This window comes from Lepus europaeus, chromosome 7 (genome assembly GCF_033115175.1).
Source record: "Lepus europaeus isolate LE1 chromosome 7, mLepTim1.pri, whole genome shotgun sequence".
NCBI lineage: Eukaryota > Metazoa > Chordata > Mammalia > Lagomorpha > Leporidae > Lepus > Lepus europaeus.
In genome coordinates, this window is record NC_084833.1 from 113,599,462 (window position 1) to 113,622,508 (window position 23,047).

General features: G+C 56.7%; 1 protein-coding gene across 1 annotated transcript; it reads left to right on the forward strand.

Moving 5' to 3' along the window:
• The first annotated feature begins 7,237 nt into the window (after positions 1-7,237).
• Positions 7,238-22,337, forward strand: ROBO3 (roundabout guidance receptor 3). The gene is made up of 27 exons (XM_062197647.1): positions 7,238-7,400; positions 10,052-10,378; positions 10,665-10,822; positions 11,576-11,696; positions 11,792-11,930; positions 12,225-12,352; positions 12,588-12,712; positions 13,870-14,041; positions 14,304-14,509; positions 14,734-14,815; positions 15,101-15,266; positions 15,442-15,608; positions 16,071-16,192; positions 16,360-16,585; positions 16,684-16,805; positions 17,060-17,231; positions 17,377-17,562; positions 18,676-18,699; positions 18,781-18,823; positions 18,994-19,133; positions 19,418-19,612; positions 19,776-19,911; positions 20,067-20,279; positions 21,006-21,157; positions 21,268-21,378; positions 21,568-21,729; positions 22,117-22,337. The coding sequence occupies exons 1-27, from the start codon at positions 7,238-7,240 to the stop codon at positions 22,335-22,337; spliced, it is 4,179 nt and encodes a 1,392-aa protein (XP_062053631.1).
• The last annotated feature ends 710 nt before the right edge of the window (positions 22,338-23,047 follow it).

A 23,047-nucleotide genomic window follows, 5' to 3' on the forward strand; every position in this document is an offset into this window, starting at 1 on the left:
AATTTTTAAGATTTATTTGTTTGAAAAGCAGAATGAAATTGAGAGAGAGAGCACGTGCATCTGTCCACTGCTTCATTCCCCAAATTGCTGCAATGGCCTGGGACTGGGCCAGGCAGAAACCGGGAGTCAGGAGCCATGTCTCCCTTACGGGTGCAGGGGCCCAGAGACTTGGGCCATCTTCTGCTGCTTTCCCAGGCACATTAGCAGCAAGCTGGATTGGAAGCAGAGCAGCCAGGACTTGAACCAGTGCCCATTTGAGATGCTGGCATTGCAGGCAGTGGCTTAACCTGTTATGCCACAATGCTGGACCCAAACTTATCTTTTAAAAATTCTTATTTGTTTATTTGAGACAGAGAGAGAGAGAGAGAGAGAGAGAGAGAGAACGCTCTTTTCTACTAGTTCATTCCCCTAATGCTCACAATAACTAGGACTGGGCCAGACCTAAGCTAGAAGCCAGAAATTCCCACATGGGCATCAGGAACTCAATCACTTGGACCATGGCATCTGCCTCCCAGGATCTGCATTAGCAGATTAGAAAGCTACAGTTAGGAGCAAGAGATGAGTATTGAACTTGGGTACTCCTATATGGACTGTTGGCATTTTTTTAAAGAATTATTTATTTACCTTTATTTGAAAGGCAGAGTGACAGAGAGAAGGAGAGAAACAGAAAGAAAAAGAGCTCTTCCATCCACTGGTTCACTCCCCAAATGGATGAAAACCCAGTCGAAGCCAGGAGCCAGGAACTTCGTCCTGGTCTCCTACATGGTGGTAAGGGCCCACGTACTTGGGCCATCTTCCACTGTTCTGTCAGGCATGTTACCAGGGAGCTGGATTGGAAGTGGAGCAGCAGAGACTTGAACTGGTGCTCCAATATGGGATGCCAGCGTCACAGGCACCAGCTTAACCCTCTGTGTTACAACACCTCCCAAGTGCTGGCATCTTTTTTTTTTTAAGATTTATTTATTTATTTAAAAGGCAGTTACAGAGAGGGAGAGAGAAACCTTCTATCTGCTGTCCACTCCCCAAATGGCTGCAATGGCTGGATCTGAGCTGATCTAGAGCCAGGAGCCAGGAGCTTCTTCTGGGTCTCCCTTGTGGATGCAGGGGCCCAAGGACTTGAGCCTTCTTCTACTGCTTTCCCAGGCCATAGCAGAGAGCTGGATTGGAAGCAGAGCAGCCAGGACTCAAACCAGTGCCCATATGGGATGCTGGCACTGCAGGTTGCAGCTTTACCCACTACATCACAGCTCTGGCCTCCAATGCTGGCATCTTAACTGCTAGGCTAAATACCTGTCCCTGGGGTGGGAGTAGAAAGTAGGTATTTCTTGCAAAGTACAAAGCTAAATATCCTTTAATCCAATTTGAAGTACTCTCATATGCTTTTTTTAAAGACTTATTTATTTGTTTATTTGAAAGTCGGCATTACAGAGAGAGAGAGAGAGAGAGAGAGAGAGGTCTTCCATCTGCTGGTTCATTCCCCAATTGGCCCCAATGGCCAGAGCTTCTCTGATCTGAAGCCAGGAGCTGGGAGCTTCTTCTGGGTCTCCCTCGGGTGTGCAGGGGCCCAAGGACTTGGGCCATCTTCTACTGTTTTCCCAGGCCACAGCAGAGAGCTGGATCAGAAGTGGAGCAGCCAGGTCTCGAACTGGTGCCCGTATGGGATGCTGGCACTTCAGGCCAGGGTATTAACCCACTGCGCCACAGCGCTGGCCCCTCTCATATGCTTGCTTTTTTTTTTTTTTTTTTTTTTTTGACAGGTAGAGTTACCAACAGTGAGAGGGAGAAACAGAGAGAAAGGTCTTCCTTCCGTTGGTTCACCCCCCAAATGGCTGCTATGGCCAGAGCTATGCTGATCCGGAGCCAGGAGCCAGGTGCTTCCTCCTGGTCTCCCATGCAGTTCAGGCGCCCAAGCACTTGGGCCATCCTCCACTGCCTTCCCAGGCCACAGCAGAGAGCTGGACTGGAAGAGGAGCAACCGGGACTAGAACCCGGCGCCCATGTGGGATTTCGGCGCCAAAGGCGGAGGATTAGCCAAGTGAGCCATGGCGCCGGCCCTGCTTTTTAAAAATATCTGAAAGGATAAACAGGAGCTCATCAGTAGCTACCCCAGGTGAGTGGGTCTGCAGGATGAAGAAGTACTTAATGATGGATGAACTTAGATTTTCATCTTATACAGCTTGGATATTTTTGTTTGAACATGTATTAGGTATAAATTAATATAAATATTTTTTAAACTAGCAAAACAGGAAACCCAGCAGAGCAGTAGGGATAAAAGAGCGGGGAAGGGAGGGAGGAGACAGAAAAGGAGATGTAGCGAGTTGAATATTGTCCTTTCCCCGCCCCCAAGTTCATGTGCAGCCAGAACTTTAGAATGTGGTCTGCTTTGGAAACCGGGTCTTCGCAGGTGTGGTCACACTGGATTGAGGTGGGCCCTGATCCAGTGACTGGTGGCCTTAAAGAAGAGATCACAGAGACACGAGACGCACAGAAGGACGGAGGCCAGGCAAAGACACAGCTGAGCAGGGAGTGATGCACCTACAACCTGAGGAAAGCCAAGGCTTGCCTGCAGCTACCAGCAGCTGGAATCTGCATAGCAGGAGCCTCCCTTGGAGACCTTGGAGAGAGCAAGCAAGCATGGCCCAGTTAACACCTTCTCATAGTTCCAGCCTCTAGAAGTGAGAGGCCGATTTTCTGTGGTTTTAAGGCACCTAGTTTGAGGCGCAGTCCCAACACAGGAAGAGAAACAGAGACAGAGGAGCAGACCAGTGGGGTGAGTGGGAAGCTGGGAGGAGCAGCTTTGCCGTCAGGTGAATTCACTAACATAGAAGGGGGTCTTCAAAACGTCTGTGAAAATGTGTATTATGAAAAAAACCTATGCATGAATTTCAAGGGTTTTTATGGGCACCAAAATTAATTTATCTTTGAATTTCATTTTTGGAGAAATTTAAAGAAGTCACTTCACATTTATGGAGCGCTGGCTCTGTCCTTAGTTTTATAAAAGGATCTGAGTAAAGCATTTGTTCTCCCTAGCCTTTGTTACATCTGTACCGGGATGTAGATGTTTCCGCCTGGCTGCGTCCAGACTTCTGGACTCGGTGCAGTGTGTTGCAAGCATCTCCCTGTGGCTCCTCCATTGGAACCCTGTGGGGAGAGGGTACTCCTGGGCAGGGGGCCTCGGCTTATTATCTCAGCAGCTACAGGGATCCAGGCAACAAACTCTGGCTCCTGCCAGGGGCAGGCTCCTGCTGTCTGCCTTCCAGCTGGGTGCTTGCTCTTTGCTCTCTGCTCCCCCCTCCTGTTTGGCCCTCTGGCCCTTGGCCGCCTGGGTCACTGCCCCCTGGCATCATCACTCTGAAGCCTGCAGCCCTGCTGGGCCATTCACAGGCAGAGTAGTGGTGGTGGGGCAGCTGTTAGTTCCTTGGTCCTCCCCCACTCCCCCCCCCCAATACACACACACACACACATATGTTCAATGTATATTAGTACCCAGCGAAGGGGTCCAGGCAGAGAGAGTGATGGGAGGTGGCAGACTCTGGGGGGATGCAAATGGACTGGGTGTTGTGTATGTGTGTGCATTGGGGGGAGACAGTGGCAGCAATCAGTGTGAGGCTGGGGCTGTCCCCAGACTGCCCTCCCTGGGCAGTTACATGCCAGCAGCTTCAGCCACTACCAGCTGGCACACAAGCCTTGGGCTACCAAGGGGCTTCCACATATGGCCCCTTGGTCACTGAACATTCCCAGCCACATTCTCTGGCCCAGGTGCTGGCACCAGGCCAATGAAGTTAGCCTGGGGTAGCTACTCCCCCACTTCCCCCCTTGTACATATGCACAAGCTGCTTCCCGTCAGAATCAGATGCCATAACCCTATCAGAATCCTACTCTCTACCTCCACAAATTAATGCCCCTCATTCTCCCTGCCTCCTGCTACTCTTCTTTCTGCTAACTCCCCTCAAAGTCTCTTCCCTGCCCTTACTAAAGGCCAGGCTGTATGTATGATTGTTAAAACCTGGGAAAGAAGTAGGCTACTAAGGTGGCAGAAGGCGGGGACCCTGAACTTAACTGTCTTTCTGCAGCCTAAGGTGGAAGCTTACAAATCCACTGAACAGACCGGGGATAAGGCACCCCAGTGACAGTGCTCCTACTCCGGGTTCTAGGTGCTGGGCAAAAAACGTGCAGTTCACAGGTTAGGATGGGGAGATCAACGTGGTGAGTTTTCTTTCCCCTGTAAGCAAAAGGTAGCCACGAAAGAATTGTCTTGGTATTGGGAGGAGGAGAAAGTAAATGCTCTCCAGAAACTGCTTTTTGGTGAAAAGGGGCAGAAGGGACCTTAAGTAAGGAGGGGAAGGAGAGGGGAAGGCTACAGCAGAGCTGGAGGCTGCGACCTCATTGGGCCTTCTCTGTTCACCCTGCTCTACCCTCTGCCAGACCCGGGGATCTAGGGACTTTGGGGACTATGGAGGGGAGGAGGGAGAGGAGGGAACTGAGGAGTGGTGGGAGGTACGTGTTCCTTTTTCACCTCCCTTAAGTATGCATCTCTCTTTGGCATTAGATTAGAGTTGGTTTAAAAGGAGAGTATTCTAGAAGCAGGTGTTTGGTGCAGTGGCTAAAATGCCACTTGGGATACTGGAGTGCCTGAGTTTTAGTTCCAACTCCACTCCCCATTCCAACTTCCTGATAATGTGCACCCTGGAATGTAGTAGGTGATGACAAGTACTTGAGTTCCTGTACCTACGTGGAAGACCCAGATTGAATTCTGGACGGCTAACTTCAGCTGACTCAGCCTTAGCTGTTTGGGCATTTGTGGAGAACCAGAAAATGGGAACTCACGCTTGCTCGCTCGCTCGCTCGCTCACTCTGGTTCTGGCTTTCATTATCTATCTATCTATCTATCTATCTATCTATCTATCTATCTATTATCTATCTATCTACCTTTCAAATTAAAATAAATAAATAAAATAAAAAGGGAGCCAATGAAGGAAAGAGCAGAAACAAGACACAAAGGTGAGGAGACGAAAGACAGTGCCCAGAGAGGTGAGGTGTAGAAGTGGGACAGCGGATGCAAGCCAGGGGAGTCCTGGACAGGAGGGTGATCCTTTTATTTGTCCAGCCTCCAAACCCAGATGTCAGGGATTAGGAAGAGCCTTGCCCGTGGGCTGAGCTGCTGCCTCCGCTCAGGGAACCCTGAGCAAATACGCCCTGATCCCCACATAAAGGGCCAATTAACTGAGCCATCTCTGGGAACAAATCCGCTAACAGGGTGACAAGCCCCTAGACGCTGGCGGGCCCTGTGTTTGCTGAGAGGCCAGCCGGGAGCAAATCAGGGGATTAGGATGGGGCAAGATCTGCCTGGCAGGAGGGTTTCCAGCCTCCCTGCCCCACAGCAGGACCTGGTGCCAGGACGCCAGATTTCTGTCCTGGCTGGGCCTCCGGTGTGATAGAACCCAGATGACCAAAGTCAGGAGCAGAGTGCTAGAAGTGTGACCCTGAAGGGCCAGAGTGGACCCCGTAGTACAATGTCTTCTGAACAGATGGAGAGACTGAGGTCCAGGGGGCAACACCCTGTAGCTGGCAAATATATTTGGACAGGAGCTCACCTCTGAGTAGGTCATTCCTGAAGGGATAGATTTCTGTCAAGGGAATAGTTGGTTCATCTCTCTCTTACCTGACTGCAGCCCAGTCCTGGAGACAGGGACAGGTGTCAAACCCCTGTCTCTTGGTATCCTGAGAGCATGTGCAGCTGGTTCCTCTCCCACCCACCCTAACCTGTCTCTTGGTCTGCTTGGATTTAAAAGGTGCTGAAAGAACAGCTCCCAGGACACTGCCTCCTGCGGGGCCAGGCGGTTGGGGTACTCCTGACCATCCCTTTATGTTTCCTGGTGGCCCACAGCTGAGGTGAAGGGGAAGGAAGACACCGAAATGCTAGTGAGTTGGAGGTCCACCCAGAGGAGTGTGGATGAGGTAGGCTTCAAGAGTGAGTCTCCCATCCCCTTGACAACTGTATGGTTCCCTTGTTGGCTGTCTGCCTGAAATTCTTGACTCTTTACTCCAGGTTCTGGGATCTCAACCAACTCACCTCTCGGGCCCCTCCCTGGGTCAGCAGCAGCCGTCCCCCAAAGGTTGTCTCATCCCACAGACTGTCTCTCATCAGCGGTGTCCTACCCAAGATGGGAGCATATGGTCTCTCCCCTGACATCCCCAAGGCCAACTCCAGCCTAGGGAAGTATGTGGATGTGTTTGTAAGGGTGGAGACTGGAAGTCTTCAGTTTGAAAGAACCCCAGGAGAATGAGACTCCAGAGGGAAGGAGGTCATGTCTCATCCCCTTTAAAGATGGCCCTAATCAAGTTCAGATTTGCAGGGATTTTGCATCAGTCTTGTTTTTACCTCTTGCACGTGCCTTTCCAGAAACAGTATTGCTCTTTGTCCTAGATTTCTCAGTTCCCGTTCAGTCTGCTCAAAACGTAAAACAATCTAATAAATATGTCAGCACAAAGTAATGCAAAAGTATGCAAATAAATGCGGCCACCCAGCTCCCAGACCTCCCAGCTGCAGACCGGACGACTAGGGGGCAAAGGCGTGGACTCGCTGTAGAATTCTCTCCTGGCTCCCAACTCTGCTCCAAACCACCCGCAGCCTCCCGCGCTTCCTAAGCCCCAGGTCTTGGGAGCGAATGAAAGCCTGGCTTTTGGCAGCCAAAGAAGCATCTGCTTCTGCTTCGCCCCGGGAAAGAAGAGGACACGTTCGCTTTCCAACTTTAGGCAGACGCGCAGAGTCGGACAGATTCTCACCCGGCATCTTGGGTGCTTAGAGAAAGGAGGGGAACTGCCCCCCAACCTAACCCCCGGCGGAGTCCAGAACAGGACGCTGGGCGCGGGGCGGGGACTCCGCTTCGCGCGCTAGGACACTTGCGTCTCCTGCCCTGCTAGTGGCCGTCGGGGTAAGGGTGGGAGGGTAGCAGGAGCGGATTAATCCCTTAATTACGCCGTGATCGGCGTGGCACCTGCCTTCCGCCCGCCCAGCTCCCAGGGGACGCCGGCACTGGGGGGTGGAGAGAAGGACGCGCGGAGGAGGAGGGCGCGCGGAGGCACCGGCCGTACCCAGGCGTGCCGGCGGGACAGCGGCACCGTGGCTGCGGCAGCGCGCAGAGGCCGTGGAGGGGCTTACGGCACCCAGCCCGCGGGTCTCAGACCCAGGGGCTGGGCCCCAAGCCCCCCGCCCCGGTCCCAGCCGGGCCGCGTCATGCTGCGCTACCTGCTCAAAACGCTGCTGCAAATGAACTTGTTCGCCGACTCGCTGGGCGCCGACATCTCCAACTCCAGCGAGCTGCTCTTGGGCGGCTTCAACTCCTCGCTGGCGGCGCTCAACCACAGCCTGCTGCCTTCTGGCGAACCCTCTCTCAACGGTGAGCTCCTGCCCGGGGGAGGGGGGCACCTGGGATCCCGGGACGGGGTGAGGGGACAGGGCGGCTTGGAGGGGAAGGCAATCGCACCCCTGCCCGAAGTCCAGGACGCAGTGCGCCTCCGTGCGAGTGGGCGCGGAGGGAAGACGGAGTTTCGAGCAGGATGGGGGGTATCGGCGGGAGGGCGGGAGGGAGAAGACGGCTGCTGAGTGACCCCAGCCGCCCCCGACGCCCACCCGGGGTGAAAGGCCCCCGCCCACTGCCTGCAGGGCGCAAGTCGGGGCGCGGTCACTGCCAGTCTTGGCCTCTTGGTGACGGACCCAGGCAGCAGCAGGTCTTCTGACTTCGGGATCCAGAGTTTCCCAAGAACTCACCCAGGACGAGGGCGAGAAAACCAAAAGACTGCATGTGTTTGCACTGGTGGGACAGTGGTGGGGGTCATTTCGAGGAAACCGAAAAGTTTGTCTTCCAGCGGTGAGGCTCACAGCCGGCCCACCCCGTCAGAGCCGTGGCGAGAGGGCAGCGCCGCCGGCGGCTCGTTACCGCTAATTACGGTGATTAATAAGTGACTAAGACAGTGCGCTGTCCCGGAGCGCCGCGGGGAGCCCGCGCGAGTGAGCGGCCGCGGGCCAGGGGCGATGCTCGAGCGCGCCCCCTGCCGGTTGCATCGGGAACTCCCGCTTCTCTCGACTTCTCAGTGGTGGTTTCCGTGGGGAGCTCCACGTCCCCGTGCCCACGCACGCCTCGACCCACGGGAGCCGGGTGGCGAGCACTGTGCCGGGGAAGGCCACGCAGGCAACGCTTGCGCGTGTTTGCATGCGGGGTGCTGCAGGTGCTGGAGGAGGAGCCCCAGAGCCTCATCAGCGCGGCCATTAGCTATTCATTATGCGGCGGTGGAAGCATCTCTTGAGACCGGGAGGGAATTCCAGGGACAGGGCGCCCGCAGCTGTGTCTGCAGGAATTAGGGTGTGCTATGTGTGGGCCGAGTCGGGAGGAAGGCCCTGGGAAGCGAGCCGGGATTCTCCGATGTGAAGCCTCCTGGGGAGGGGTGGGGAGCGAGCACAGAGCCCTCTTTACCGGCTTCCCCCACCCCCCTAGAGTTACACCTCTGCCCACCTAGCGCCTTTATACAATGGCTTAGTCCCGCGTGTTCCGTTTCAGCTCGAAAATTTAGTGAGGGTTGTAGGGAAGACGTGGAGGGAAGACACCGATGAGGATGACCAGTACTCCGATGGTCACAAAAGGAGCCTGAAAAGCAAAACCTCCCCCATAGCAGGGCGTCTCCCCCGAGTGCACTGCATGCGCTAGGATCTGATTGGCTCCCGTATTGCACAGGAAGACCCGGAGCCTCGGAAGTGAAGTAGCTTGCAGAGTAGCCTGAGAGTTTGAGATCCCAGGCCTGGCTGATTCGACGGCAGCGCCTGAGAGCTTACCTACACCCTGGGTGGTTGCCGTGGGGCTGTGCCCGGATGGGGACCGGGAGGGAAAGGAGGAGAAGAGATGTTTGAGCAGCAGAGAGTTCCATGTGGGAGGCGAGAGGCTGGGAAAGTCGCCCCCTTGCCCACGCGGGAGAGAAACCCATATTCTCGTCCCTAACCAGATTAAATAAGCCCTGCCCAGGACAGGCGCCCGCTCCAGCTTTGTCTACAGCAGAACTTCTGAGAGGCGGGGCGGGAAACGAGACCCAATTCTACCCTCGGGCTGGAAGCCAAGGGTCCCCGGGGATTTGGGAACAGGGTGAGCGGGGAGCATCGCTGGTTAGAGAAGGACACTTGGAACACGCGGGCTGTGGCGACCCCTACTGGCCGCCACCGGAGACAGCTCCTCTCCGGGTGGCTGGGGGCCGCCGTGGGGGAGCCAACTCTGTAGGCCCAGCGAGAGGCAGGTGCAGAAACTGACCCGAGTGAACTAGGGAGGCTGAGAATGGCTTTGCCGGGATGGTTCTTCACCGCTCTGGGGTGCACCAAACTTTGCAATACTAATCTGTTGAAAGCCATGCACTTCCCAAGAAAAGAAGCATTCCTGACATCTCCACGGCCACCTGCGTTCGCGCGACCCCCCACACCCCGAAGTGCAGCGTGGTTGTCTGGAGGGTCAGTAAGAAGGGCCCTGTGACCGTTCACAGAGCTGAGGCCCCAGCCCCGTCACTTACCTCTTCGCTTGCATAAGGGACCCCAGGCCGGTCCACATTTCCCATTTCAGCCGCCCAGAGCCACGCGGAGCTGAAGAACCAGGTGCTGGGCTCCGGCGCGCTGCTCAGGGTTGTTCCCCGAGCAAGGACCATGCGCGAGCCAGGGAGGACGGGGACGGAAAACCAGCCGGCTAGAGACGGGGGCTGCTGGCCAGCTCCCTCCCCGCACGCACTCCGCGCGGCAGCAGGGCGCAGGGGTCCATAGGCGGTCCACGGGGCCTGCCTTGTCTGTGGGCAGACGTTAAGAACAGGGGAGCGTCTGTCAATAAGGAGGCATTGGAGCCTCCAGGGGGAGAGGGAGGACAAGGCCTGAGTTGGTAGTTGATGGTGGAGGGGCGGGCAGGCGGGGACGGCGCGCTGCAGCGGACCGCGCTCTGGAGAAGGGACACAACCCAGGACTGGAGCCTTCAATTTCTCCCGCCAGTTTCCGAATCTGAACGCCCTGCGCCCTCCCTGCCCCCAGGGACAAGGGTGGGGCCGGAGGACGCCATGCCGCGCATCGTGGAGCAGCCTCCAGATCTGCTGGTCTCCCGCGGCGAGCCAGCCACGCTGCCCTGCCGTGCCGAGGGCCGCCCACGACCCAACATCGAGTGGTACAAGAACGGGGCTCGCGTAGCCACTGCGCGCGAGGACCCCCGCGCGCACCGCCTACTGCTGCCCAGCGGCGCCCTCTTCTTCCCGCGCATCGTGCACGGACGCCGCGCGCGGCCCGATGAGGGCGTCTACACGTGCGTGGCGCGCAACTACTTGGGGGCGGCGGCTAGCAGAAATGCCTCGCTGGAAGTGGCAGGTGAGAGTCCCGTGGTCAGCTAGGCGCTTCAGGAGCCTGGGGGAGGCTGCAGGGCATCGGGCAACCAGAACCAGCTCCAGGGACCTCAGCCCACAGGTCTCCAATGCCACATGCCAGCGCGTGGACAGCGGGGGAGGAGGGGCTCCCTAGGTTCTGTTTTCCCACCTGGGGAAGTCGGCCGGTCTGCGGTGGTTCGCGCCTCCCCAGGACAACCCTTTCCTGTGTTCTTGCGTGGTTGTGTCACCCCGCACCCTGTGTGTTCTCTCCCACGCCCCGCGCCCCGCAGTCCTCCGCGACGACTTCCGACAGTCTCCCGCGAACGTGGTGGTGGCCGTCGGGGAGCCAGCAGTGATGGAATGCGTGCCACCGCGCGGCCACCCGGAGCCTTCCGTGAGCTGGAAGAAGGACAGCGCAAGGCTCAGAGAGGAGGAGGGAAGAATTACGGTGAGGAGCAGCGGCCTAGGCTGGGGATCCTCTGCAAGGCTTAGAGGGGCTGGGGATAATGTTGGTGTTGACCTCGAAGATTTGAGATGACCAGAGGCTGAGAGTCAGCTCCTGAGGGGGGCACATGGAGGATAGGCTGGAATTGGCAACAGGGGTTCCTTATCTGACGGGTGGGTCAACTTCATTTGTTGTTGTGAGGATGGAATAAACTTGACCCACACACATAAGCTTGAGATTGTAATTCAGAGGTTAGTTTATTTTGGTGCAAGAAAGTTTGAAATCCATGCCTCGTTTTTTTTTTTTTTTTTTTTTTTAAGATTTTATTTATTTATTTATTTATTTGAGAGACAGAGTTGCAGACAGTGAGAGGGAGAGAGAGAAAGGTCTTTCATCCACTGGTTCACTCCGTAGATGGCCACAATGGCTGGAGCTCAGCCAATCCAAGGCCAGGATTTAGGAGCTTCCTCCGAGTCTCCCATGCGAATGCAGGGGCCCAAGCATTTGGGCCATCTTCCACTGCCCTCCTAGGCCATAGCAGAGGGCTGGAATAGAAGAAGAGCAGCCGGAACTCAAACCAGTGCCCATATGGGATGCAGGGGCCTCAGATGGAGGCCTAGCCTACTACGCCACAGCGCTGGCTCCTAGTTTTTTTCATATTTCACTTTATTCATGGACTTTAAGGCATAACTGTGTTTTAAATCTTCACACACTTGTGCCTATGAAGGACCACAGTTACCCCTTGTGACTCTGCAGATCCGTGGAGGGAAGCTGATGATGTCACACACATTCAAGAGTGATGCGGGGACATATGTGTGCGTGGCCTCCAACATGGCAGGAGAACGGGAGAGTGGGGGCGCTGAGCTGGTGGTACTGGGTAGGCATGGGCAGAATTGGGGTGTGGGGAGTAGGTCTCCCTTAAAGCAAGTAGCCCTGTGACCCCCTGACTGTTCACTCACCCCCACTCCACAGAGCGTCCCTCATTCCTGCGCAGACCAGTGAATCAGGTGGTCCTGGCTGATGCCCCCGTGACTTTCCTGTGTGAGGTGCAGGGGGACCCCCAGCCTCAGCTACGCTGGCGCAAGGAGGAAGGGGAACTGCCCTCAGGCAGGTGAGAACCCCCCTCCTGCCATAAGGAGGTGCAACCAGTTCAAGAGCTTACCCCGCCACAGAAAATGGGAAGGCAGGCACCTTGTCACTTGAAGACAGAGAAGTCTTTTCCCCAGGGCCCCCAGCCCCTGGCCTCTCCTTCCCCACCCCCAACTGTGGGTCTGTGGTTACCAGCTTCTGTCCTTGTTGAGTTCTGACTTGTCTTTGTGCACCTTGACCCTGGTTTCTGTCCTGGGGGATAGAGAAGGGGTCTGTAGCCGTGGCCAACCCAGCCTGGGGGTGGGGAGTGGGGCAGGTATGAGATCCGGAGTGACTACAGCCTTTGGATTGGGCACGTGAGTGCTGAAGATGAGGGGACTTACACCTGTGTGGCAGAGAACAGCGTGGGCCGCGTGGAAGCATCTGGCTCCCTCAGTGTTCACGGTGAGGACTCCCCCTGTGATTTCCTGAAGGAGGAACATCTGAGGGAAGATGGAGGTTGGGTCAGAGTGGAGGGGGGGTGGGGGATGCAGGTGGGTCACCTGAGACTTTGGGAAGGAGATCAAAGAAGAGAAAGCTAAACAGGCGTGAGCAAGGGGTGATGCCCGCGCCTGTCTCCTCGGCGTCCCGTCATAGTGCCACTGAGTCCCTGATCCTTTATCTCACTTCCCCTTCCTAGTTCCACCCCAATTTGTGACCCAGCCCAGGGACCAGGTGGTGGCTCTTGGGGGCAGTGTGACTTTCCAGTGCGAGACCAGAGGAAACCCCCCACCTGCTGTCTTCTGGCAGAAAGAGGGGAGTCAGGTAGGTGGCCATCTCTATCTCCTGCTCTTCCTCTGGGACTTGGCTGCCTCTCACAGTCTGCAAACTGCTCTCTGAGGCTTCCATGTACCTCTGGTACCTCCCAAAGCCCTTACAGGTTACTCGGCGGGGATAAACTAAGGTCATGATTACTAAAGGACTGGAACATACTGGACACTTTTAAATCAATGACAATAAAATGTTTCAGTGGAGGGGCAAAATCCTGGATGATAGTTCCTTGGCGGAAATCTTTCTATTTTGGGCAAAGCTGTCCAGAGAATACCAGGGAATCTAATTAGACTCCCCTTTCCCCTGGACCCCTTGGACCTTGGCATTGGGACATAATAAACTGCTCTGGAAATCAAGTATTGAACCAAAGACACTAAGGGTAGAAACTCTCTTGCTCTTTTATTATTTAATAGTAACAGCTACCAAGGGACTTCTACCAGGGGGAGCTCTCAATCATCCCCCCATAACCTGGCAAACAAATTTCACAACACACAGCCAGAAGTTACTACATAAGGAACTCCCTCTCAGGCAGGGCTGGGAATTTTGCTACTAAGAAACAGGGTCAGTATAATGAGTCTGATCAGCTCCACTCCACTGGGAAAACAGGCAACCCACCTCTCCATTCAAAATCCACAGCCACAATTTCCCAGCATCCTCTCCAGCACCTGGGACTGCTGCATTTTAACTGGATTTTCACATGAATGAACAGTGAAGGAAACAGGTAGTGGTCAGGGGCTCAGCATGGGACCCATTTATCCTGAGACCCAAACCTGCTTCCCTATCTTCCATGTGTCTCTAATATACAATGTTAAGGCCAGAAGGAAGGGAAAAGCGTAAGCATTTAACATTTATCATATAAGGTACTTGAAGACTTTCAAATGATTGCTTCATTTAATCCCCCTAAGTAAAATTTGGGGAAATTGGGTTCTGGGAAGGTCGAATAGGTAAGAAGTGGATCTCAAAACCTTCTAATAAAAATCCTTCATCTTTTTCTGAGTAGCTTGAACTTGTTTGGCCAAGGTTATATTACTGACTGCTGACAGAGTGTGAAACCTTGGGAATTCTCTGGGTTCTGGGACTGATGGGAGTAGGAAACTCTGCCTAGCTGCCTGCTCATTCATTCCCTACCGGGGTTCCTTGCTCTGTCTCAGGTCCTGCTCTTCCCCAGTCAATCACTTCAGCCCACAGGGCGCTTCTCCGTCTCTCCAAGAGGCCAGCTCAACATCACTCAAGTGCAGAGTGGGGATGCTGGCTATTACGTGTGCCAGGCTGTCAGTGTGGCTGGCAGCATCCTGGCCAAGGCCCTGTTGGAGATTAAAGGAGGTACATGCCCATGGAGATAAGGTTGGACCCAGGTTTTTCTTGGATTCTATGCAGTATGTGTGCAAAGGGAGGGGCCCCTTGGAACCAGTAGTAGAAATCACTGAGAGCTGGTCGGTCCCAGACAGAGACTAAAGATGATTATCAAAGCCCCCTCTGATGGCCCCGGTTGGGGGTTGGAGTGAGAGGGAAGGAGCAGCGAGTGAGAACTGGTTGCCTGACCCCGTGCTCCTCCCCTGAGGTGCTCAAGTTCTTCTTCTCTCAGCCTCCTTGGACGGGCTGCCTCCCGTCATCCTCCAGGGACCGGCCAACCAGACGCTGGCACTTGGCTCCTCCGTGTGGTTGCCGTGCAGAGTCACTGGGAGCCCTCAGCCCAGTGTCCGGTGGAAGAAGGATGGACAGTGGCTGCAGGGAGATGACCTCCAGCTTAACCTGTTGGCCAATGGCACCCTGTACATTGCCGGCTTGCAGGTGAGTGTTACTCGTGGACCTAATAACCGAGGCTAGCTATCTGGTTCCCATTCCCAACTCTAGTAAGTACCCCCTCTCATGGGCTTCCATCCCCCATGTACTCCTCTGCTCTCTCAGACCACCCAAAATGTCCCCCATGCCCTCCCCATCTTCTGTTACCTGTTCTACCCCCTCACCCTGCCTTGCTCCACTCCCATTGTGCCAGTGCCTACCCTCTCCTGCAGGAGATGGACATGGGTTTCTACAGTTGTGTGGCCAAGAGTTCCATAGGGGAGGCCACGTGGAGTGGCTGGCTTAGGAAGCGGGGTGAGTTTTTGCTTTGACCCTTTGTCTTGCCAGCGCTTTTCTTCAGTCCTGCTTCCCCAAGCCCCAGGACTAATTCTGTCTTCCTATTGCCATGACCATGGTGGTGGGGATGAGGAGGACAAAAGTGGTGCCCTCGGGAGGCACCTGTGAGTAGAGGTTAGTATACCAGGTCCTCCTCGGACCATCAGCACTGTCACAGCTCCACAGCTCCTCTGGAAAAGAGGCAGGTGACATTGGGGACATCCTTTTCTTATCTTCGTACTTAAAGCTTATCTCCCACTGCAGAAGACTGGGGAGTATCGCCAGGTCCCCCTATAGAACCCAGTACCCCTCCAGGACCTCCTTCTCAGCCAGTGGTCACTGAGATCACCAAGAACAGCATTACCTTGACCTGGAAGCCCAGCCAGGAGGCTGGGGCCACAGCCACCTCTTATGTGATAGAGGCCTTCAGGTATGGAGAAAGTTCTGAATGCAAACCTGGGGAGTCTTTGCTGTTGTGGGGGAGGGATTCTCCAGCCCCCTCTCCTGAGGTACAGGGGTAGAAGGGGTCCATAGAGAATGCATGAGATGAAGCAGACGGGTTGAGGGTTTCTGGTGTAGACAAACCTGTCACTTCAATCTTGTAGCCAAGCAGCCGGCAGCACGTGGCGGACAGTGGCCGATGGGGTGCAGCTGGAAACACACACTGTCAGTGGCCTGAGGCCCAATACCCTCTATCTGTTCCTGGTGCGAGCCGTGGGAGCCTGGGGCCTCAGCGATCCCAGCCCTGTCTCTGAGCCTGTCCTCACCCAGGGTAAGGGCAGCGTCCCTGGGCCCTGGGGTATGGCCTGGAACATCACAGAGTCCTCCTTCAAGCATGGCAGCATGGCGGTTCCTGGAGTTCTTCCTTGCTAGGTCCTGTCTGTACTGGTGGTCAGGTCTGGAACAGGAGGGCTTGCTTGCCTGTTGTAAAGGGGACATGAGAGAAAGGAGAGAGGTCGAGAGAGACTTGGAATAATTAAGCAACCTCGGGACTATGATCATGATAAGATGCAAAATGTGTAGTCATGCAGAAAGAACATCCAAGTTAGCTGGATACTCACACCCAGGCCCACCTCTGGAAACTCTTCCCCTGACCAGCCCCCCTTGATTCTGGGGGTGTGACCTGGAGTTCAGAAAGCATTCTGTGGGGCAGGTAGAGATAGAACACACACATGCTCTCAGTCTTATCTTCCTCCCCTGGTGGTCCCTGCTGAGCGAGCTCTTCTGTCAACAGACAGCAACCCATCCAGGCCGGCGGAGGACCCATGGGGAGGCCAGCAGGGGCTGGCTGAAGTGGCTGTGCGCATGCAGGAGCCCATAGTTCTTGAGCCGCGGACCCTGCAGGTGTCCTGGACTGTGAGTGTGGCACAGGGATGAAGTTAAGAGCGGGACAACGGTGGGAAACATGTGGCCCTCCAACAATGAGAATGGGAAAAGGGAAGGTGGCAAGAGTAGAGGAGGGGTGGGCCTGGAGGCCCCGTGAGGCCCCAACCTCCCTCTCTGGTACATCTTGTCACTGACAGGTGGATGGCCCAGTCCAGCTGGTGCAAGGTTTCCGGGTGTCTTGGAGGGTAGCAGGCCCTGCTGGGGGAAGCTGGACAGTGCTGGACCTTCAGTCCCCAACCCAGCAGAGTGCTGTGTTAAGAGGACTCCCCCCAGGGTCCCACATCCAGATCAAGGTGCGAGCTCAAGGCCAGGAAGGGCTGGGGGCTGAGAGCCCCTTTGTGACAAAGAACATTCCTGAGGAGGGTAAGGACGGCCACAGAGCTGGTGAGGGGGAGGGAGGGGCGAGCAGGCAGCTTGCAGTGACTGTCTGTGTCTTTCTGTCGTGTTCCACTCTGGCCCAGCCCCCAGTGGTCCCCCCCAGGCAGTGGCAGTGGCCTTGGGGGGTGATGGCAACAGCAGTATCATTGTGTCCTGGGAACCTCCACTCCCCTCCCAGCAAAATGGGGTCATCACAGAGTATCAGGTACACGGTTTGAGAAGGGCCTGGGTGGGAGAGTGGAGGAGGGGAGGGTGAGGGAGGACCCGGGGCTAGGACAGCGGTGGTGGGAATCTAGCCTTGGCTTTGGCTCTGGGGAGAGGCAAGAGGATTCAGAGTCTAGGTTGTCTCCAGGCTGAATTGCGCCTGGCCAATTGCCCCTCTACCATTTGGCCCCTCCTTACCCACTGGGATCAGAATCCCACTTCTGGCTCTCTCAACCGGGGTCTCGGCCTCCCCAGATCTGGTGCCTGGGCAACGAGAGCCGCTTCCACCTTAACCGGTCTGCGGCAGGCTGGGCGCGCTCCGCGGTGCTCCGGGAACTGCTGCCCGGGCTCCTCTACCGGACCCAGGTCGCGGCGGCCACCAGCGCTGGCGTGGGCGTGGCCAGCGCCCCGGTGTTGGTGCAGCTGCGTGAGTCCGAGGTGGGCGTGGGAGGGCCGGGCCCGGGGAACGTAGTGGGAGTCCTGGGGTAGCTGTGCCTGCGGGGCCAGGAACTGTCCTTTCCTGCTGCTGGATTTCGGGACTCCTGCTCCCCTCCCCTCTCTGACTCCCACAGCGTCCCCGCCGGGACTGGAGCCGGGACTCGAGATGGGCCCGGGGCTGGCGGAGCGGCTGGCTAAGGTGCTGCGGGAGCCGGCCTTTCTGGCCGGCAGCGGCGCGGCCTGCGGGGCGCTGCTGCTCGGCCTCTGTGCCGCCCTCTACCGGCGCCGGAAGCAGCGCAAAGAGCTCAGTCACTACACGGGTGAGAGCAGGGGCCAACCCAGCCCGACTTAGGCGCGAGTGGCGGGGAAGGGACAGCCTACGCGAGGTGCTGTCAGGACAGGACAAGGGCCAGCCCAGAAGGGCGTCCCCCCACCCCCATCCAAGCAGAGGGGTGAGATTTGAGTCCAAGAGTTCTGGAGGAGAAGCCAGGCTTGGGATGCCCGCATTCCATATTAAAGCTCTTGGGGTTCCACAGGTGATGGCTCAATTACCTAGGTCCCAGTCACCCACATGGAGACCCAGAGAGAGGGAGGTCAGGGCTCCTGCTTTCGCTCGGCCTACTCCCCCCCCCCCCGCCCCTTTGCGGGCATTTTAGGGAGTGATAACCAGACGGGAGATCTGTCTTTCAAATAAATTATTATTATTATTATTATTTTTTGACAGGCAGAGTGGACAGTGAGAGAGAGACAGAGAGAAAGGTCTTCCTTTTGCCGTTGGTTCACCCTCCAATGGCCGGCGCACCGCGCTGATCCGAAGGCAGGAGCCAGGTGCTTCTCCTGGTCTCCCATGGGGTGCAGGGCCCAAGGACTTGGGCCATCCTCCACTGCACTCCCTGGCCATAGCAGAGAGCTGGCCTGGAAGAGGGGCAACTGGGACAGAATCCGGTGCCCGGACCGGGACTAGAACCCAGTGTGCTGGCGCCGCAAGGCGGAGGATTAGCCTAGTGAGCCGAGGCGCTGGCTTATTTTTATTTTTTTTAAAGAGGGCAGATTTTGCAGCTCTCAGTAAAGCAGGAAAGCCCACTTCCTGCAGGGGGAGGGGTGGGGACTGGCGGGATGATGGGGGGAGCGGGACCAAGACCACAGACAGTAAATTGTGAGGCAGGGTCTGGATGGAGAGGCACTGACAGGAGGCGCCCGGAATAAGGGGCACCTCTGGGGGCCTCAGAGGTCAGTGGTTTTCAATCTTGGCTGCATATATGATTGAGGAGTGTTAGAAAAATACTGATACCGCAGAAATTCCAATGAAATTGGCCTGGGGTGCAGCACGCATGGAGCAGTTGGGACGGGGCCGAAGCGTGGACAAGCAGATGAGTATTCCTGACCCTCTCCTCCTTCCCTTCTTCTCTCTCTCATGGGTTCCTTTCTGGAAGCTTCTTTTGCCTACACACCTGCAGGTAAGCCGTCCCTGCCCCCTTGGGGGCTCAGACCCTGTCCGGACTCTTCATTCACTCACTGTCCCCCCTCGTCTTCCCCAGTGTCCTTCCCACACTCAGAGGGCCTCTCTGGAGCCAGTTCCAGGTAATTCTCTTAGGCCACCTTGGAGGATCGACTCCTCCATCGCTGCAAACCTCATGGCCTAGCCACGCTCCACATGGGCCTCCCACCCTGGCACCACCATGGTTGCATGCTGCTCCCGAACCTTGCGTTTTGGGGCTCTCCATCCCCAACGTTCACCTGCTGTCCCTCAGGCCCACAGTGGGCCTTGGCCCAGGCACCTACCCATGGCTGGCAGACTCTTGGCCTCACCCATCTCGAAGCCCCTCAGCCCAGGAACCCAGGGGAAGCTGCTGCCCCAGCAATCCCAACCCTGACGACAGATATTACAATGGTGAGGAGTTCTGATCCCCTCAGGGGCACAGCTGGGCCCACACAGCTCTCCCAGCCTTCTGGGCCAAACTGAGGGGAGTCTGGGCGTCGTAGCCATCTGGTCAGTACTTGGGGGAGGATGTGAGTTGGGGGAGGCTCTCTTAGACCCCTCCTTTCCCCTAGTCTGGAGTGGAGGAAGAAGTTGATCCTGTGAGATGTCTTTTTGCCCTCCATTCTCTGTTGCCCTCTATTTTTCTGTCTCTGTTCCCTGTCTCCGCCCCTGGGCCTCCTTTTTCTCCTCCCCAGAAGCGGGAATCTCCTTATACCTGGCTCAGATGGCTCGAGGCACCGGTGCCACCGGCGAGGGGCCTGTCTACAGCACCATTGACCCAGCTGGGGAGGAGCTGCAGACCTTCCACGGGGGGTTCCCCCAGCATCCCTCAGGGGATCCAGGCACCTGGAGTCAGTATGCCCCCCCTGAATGGAGCCAGGGGGACAGAGGTATGACTCCAATTGTTGACATCCCCATTCCAGCCAGAGTGTCCCCACAGGGTGTCCTGCACCCCATTCTCTGGCATCTCACTTGGCACTTCCTTCCCCTCTGCTGTGTTGTCTCTGGCCCCTTTTTGTTTGCTAACAGGGTGTCCCACCTTGTATTCTTCAGGAGCCAGGGGAGGCAAAGGGAAACTTCTGGGCAGACCTGTGCAGATGCCATCTCTGAACTGGCCAGAAGCCCTGCCTCCACCTCCCCCTTCCTGTGAACTGAGCTGCCCGGAGGAGCCCGACGAGGGGCTAGATGGGTAAGGATGCTGCCTGCTGCAGCTGCCCCCCCCCCACACACACACAGGGGACCAGCCCAGCGGTGGGGGTCCGAGATGCTGGCAGAGAAAGGGAAGGGAGAAGGAATGGAGGTGACTTGGTCCTTGTCTTCTCTCTCCTGTTGCTTTGCCCCCAGCTCAGAGCCCGAAGAGTGGTGCCCACCCATGCCCGAGAGAAGCCACCTGGCTGAGCCCAGTGCCAGTGGAGGGAGCCTGGTTGCTCCACCCCAAGGAGAAACTCCCTCTCCCACACCCTCCTATGGAGAGCAGTCCACAGCCACTCTTACCCCTTCACCTCCTGACCCACCACAGGCCCCCACCCACATTCCCCATCTCCACCAGACATCAAGGTAGGCAGGTATAGAGTACCTGGCACACTTTAAGCCCTTGGTACATATCTATTAGTAGAGATGGATGCAGGGTGTGAAGGGGGATCTGGGGTGCAGAGATCTCAGGGCTGTGTCAGGGTGGAGGTCAGGACAGAGGCTGACCAGGCCTCTTGTCCCTGTCTGAACATCCCTCTTGTCAGAATGACTAGGAGCTTCCTGGGGCATTTCTTTCTTTCTTTCTTTTTTTAAATTTATTTATTTTACTTGAAAATAACAGTTACACAGAAAGAGAAGGAGAGGCAGAGAGAGAGAGAGAGAGAGAGAGAGAGAGAGAGGTCTTCCATCTGTTCACTCCCCAGATGGCCACAACAGTCGGCACAGCTCCTATCCAAAGCCAGGAGCCAGGAGCTTCTTCCAGGTCTCCCATGTGGGTGCAGGGTCCCAAGGACTTGGGCCATCTTCTACTGCTTTCCCAGGCCACAGCAGAGAGCTGGATCAGAATTGGAGTAGCCGAGACTCGAACTGGTGCCCATATGGGATGCCGGCACTGCAGATGGCGGCTTTACCCACTATGCCACAGCAACGGTCCCCTCGGGGGCATTTCAAATGCAGTGCTGCTCATGCTCCTCCAGCTTGGGCTGCCTGTTTGTCTGAATGTTAGGCTGAGTGTCTAGAGCATTGCCCAGTGTCTAGTAGGCACTTAATTTTTATAGAGTGAGCAAATACTGAGGCCTCATATCATTACAGGAGGGTACCCCTGGGGCCCAGCTCCCCTCTCAGTGTATCCCAGCCTGCTCTGAGTAGCCATGAAGGGAGTCCTGCTGGCCTGGGGCCTGACCCCACAGCCTCCCACCACCTGAGCCCCAGCCCTGCCCCTAGTACAGCCAGCAGTACCCCAGGTGAGTCTCAAGATCCTCAACTCACTCCCTCCCCACCTCCCCCGCTGAAGCGGGCTTTTCCTCCACTCTCAGGCTCCTTGCTGATCCTCTCCCGTTTCCTGCTGCCACAGGGAGAACCCGGCAGGTGCCAGGGGAGATGACTCCCCCACTTCAAGGACCCCGTGCCCGTATCCGGAAGAAACTCAAGGCTCTTCCCTACAGGAAGGAGCATAGTCCTGGGGGTGAGCTGGTGGCACAAAGTTGGGGAGGGGACAGGCAAGAAAGCAAGAGTGAGCTCTAGGGGCTGGAGGAGGGAGCAGGTGAGCCCAGATCTTGGGCTGTTCCTCCATGGCCTCCCTGTGCCGGGGAGTGGAGGTGGAAGAAAGATTATTGTCAGGAGAGGCAGGAGACTCTGTTGTGTTTCTCTCCAGACCTGCCCCCACCCCCCCTGCCCCCACCCGAGGGAGAGGCAAGCTGGGCCCTAGAGCTGAGAGCGGCAGGCAGTGTGTCCTCCCTGGAGCGGGAACGCAGTGGAGACAGGAGAGCGGCACAGGCAGCGCCCCTGGGCGCCCGGCGGGGGCCCCAGCCAGATGGTAAGGGGAACCAGAGGCTGCTGGGAATACAGACAGTGCCCAGCTCACCCCTCACTTGCGTCCATGTATCTATCAACGTCATATTACGCATTTGATCAAATCAGAGACTGTGTATTTACCGACTCTGAGCAAACTCCCTGAAGCCTGGATGTGACAGGGGTGGGGTCCCCTCCCTTCCCCAAGGGTCTTTCTTCCAGGAAGTTCTCTCCATGTTTCCGAACCCCTGATATGTTAAGCTCCTGTGCTGGGCACTCTGCTGCTTCTCGGCCGCGGGTGGGCTGAGCTTTGGCCCTCAGTCTTCTCCTGAGCCGTGGTGGTGGTCAGTGGGCGAGTGGTGACAGTCCACTCCCCACCTGGGCCCAGCTTTGCTTCTCTCCTGCACTGCAGAGGAGGGCTGGCTCCCGTACAGCAGACCGAGCTTCCTGTCCCGGGGCCAGGGTGCCAGCACCTGTTCCACAGCTGGCAGCACCTCTTCCAGAGGCTCCGGCAGCTCTCGGGGCTCCCGGGGCCCTGGCCGGAGCCGGAGCCGGAGTCAGAGCCAAAGGCCAGGACAGAAACGCCGAGAGGTGGGGGCTGGAGATCCCAGACAGAGGGGAGCAGTGGGCTAGGGAGGTGGGTGGGGGTGTCTGGAAACAAGAAGGTACAATAGGGCTTCTGGAGGAGGGACGTGGAGTGGAGGGCATCTGTGAGTGACAGGGAAGGGAGGAACCCTGGGGAAGAAGTCATGGGGGGTGGGTGTGGGGTGGCAAGAGGACACAGAACAGAGGAGCTGGGGCTTTCAGGGGAACAGGCTCCTCCCGCCCTGCAGCCTGTTTGTCCTGGTCCCAGGCTTCGGAAAACAGAGCCCCTCTCTCCTCCAGGAACCGCGATGAGCCTGGAGGCTGCGATGAGGACATGGGGAGTTCCACATGCAGGGGAGAGGAAGGGAGAGCCTCCTCCGGAGAGGGAGGCTGGGGGCCAAGAGGAGCCGGGATGGGGCCGCCTTTTTCCTGGCAGTGATGCTTGTGGCTCCATGACTTCCAGTGGCTCGGAAGCCCAGGGCCGGCTCTTCCCTTGCCATCTCTTTCCATCGGAGACCAGCTTTTGAAGAATAAAGAGCATCTGACCCGCACCCTGGGCCTGGTGTGTCTGGCTCTGGGTGGGGCGCTGGGAGGGGCCATCTTTGCAGACACACTAGTAGCTCCTACTTCCTGTGAGCTTGGACCATGGAGGAGGGAGCTGTCTTCCTGTCAAGAAACCTGCTCCTCTGGCCGGTGCCGTGGCTTAACAGGCTAATCCTCCGCCTTGCGGCACCGGCACCCCGAGTTCTAGTCCTGGT

Excerpts from the sequence above, each read along its gene's own strand:
- ROBO3 (XM_062197647.1), top strand. The coding sequence starts at position 7,238 with ATGCTGCGCTACCTGCTCAAAACGCTGCTGCAAATGAACTTGTTCGCC. Across the intron at positions 11,697-11,791 it reads CGCTGAGCTGGTGGTACTGG|AGCGTCCCTCATTCCTGCGC; the intron begins GTAGGCATGGGC and ends CCCACTCCACAG. Across the intron at positions 21,158-21,267 it reads TACAGCCAGCAGTACCCCAG|GGAGAACCCGGCAGGTGCCA; the intron begins GTGAGTCTCAAG and ends CTGCTGCCACAG.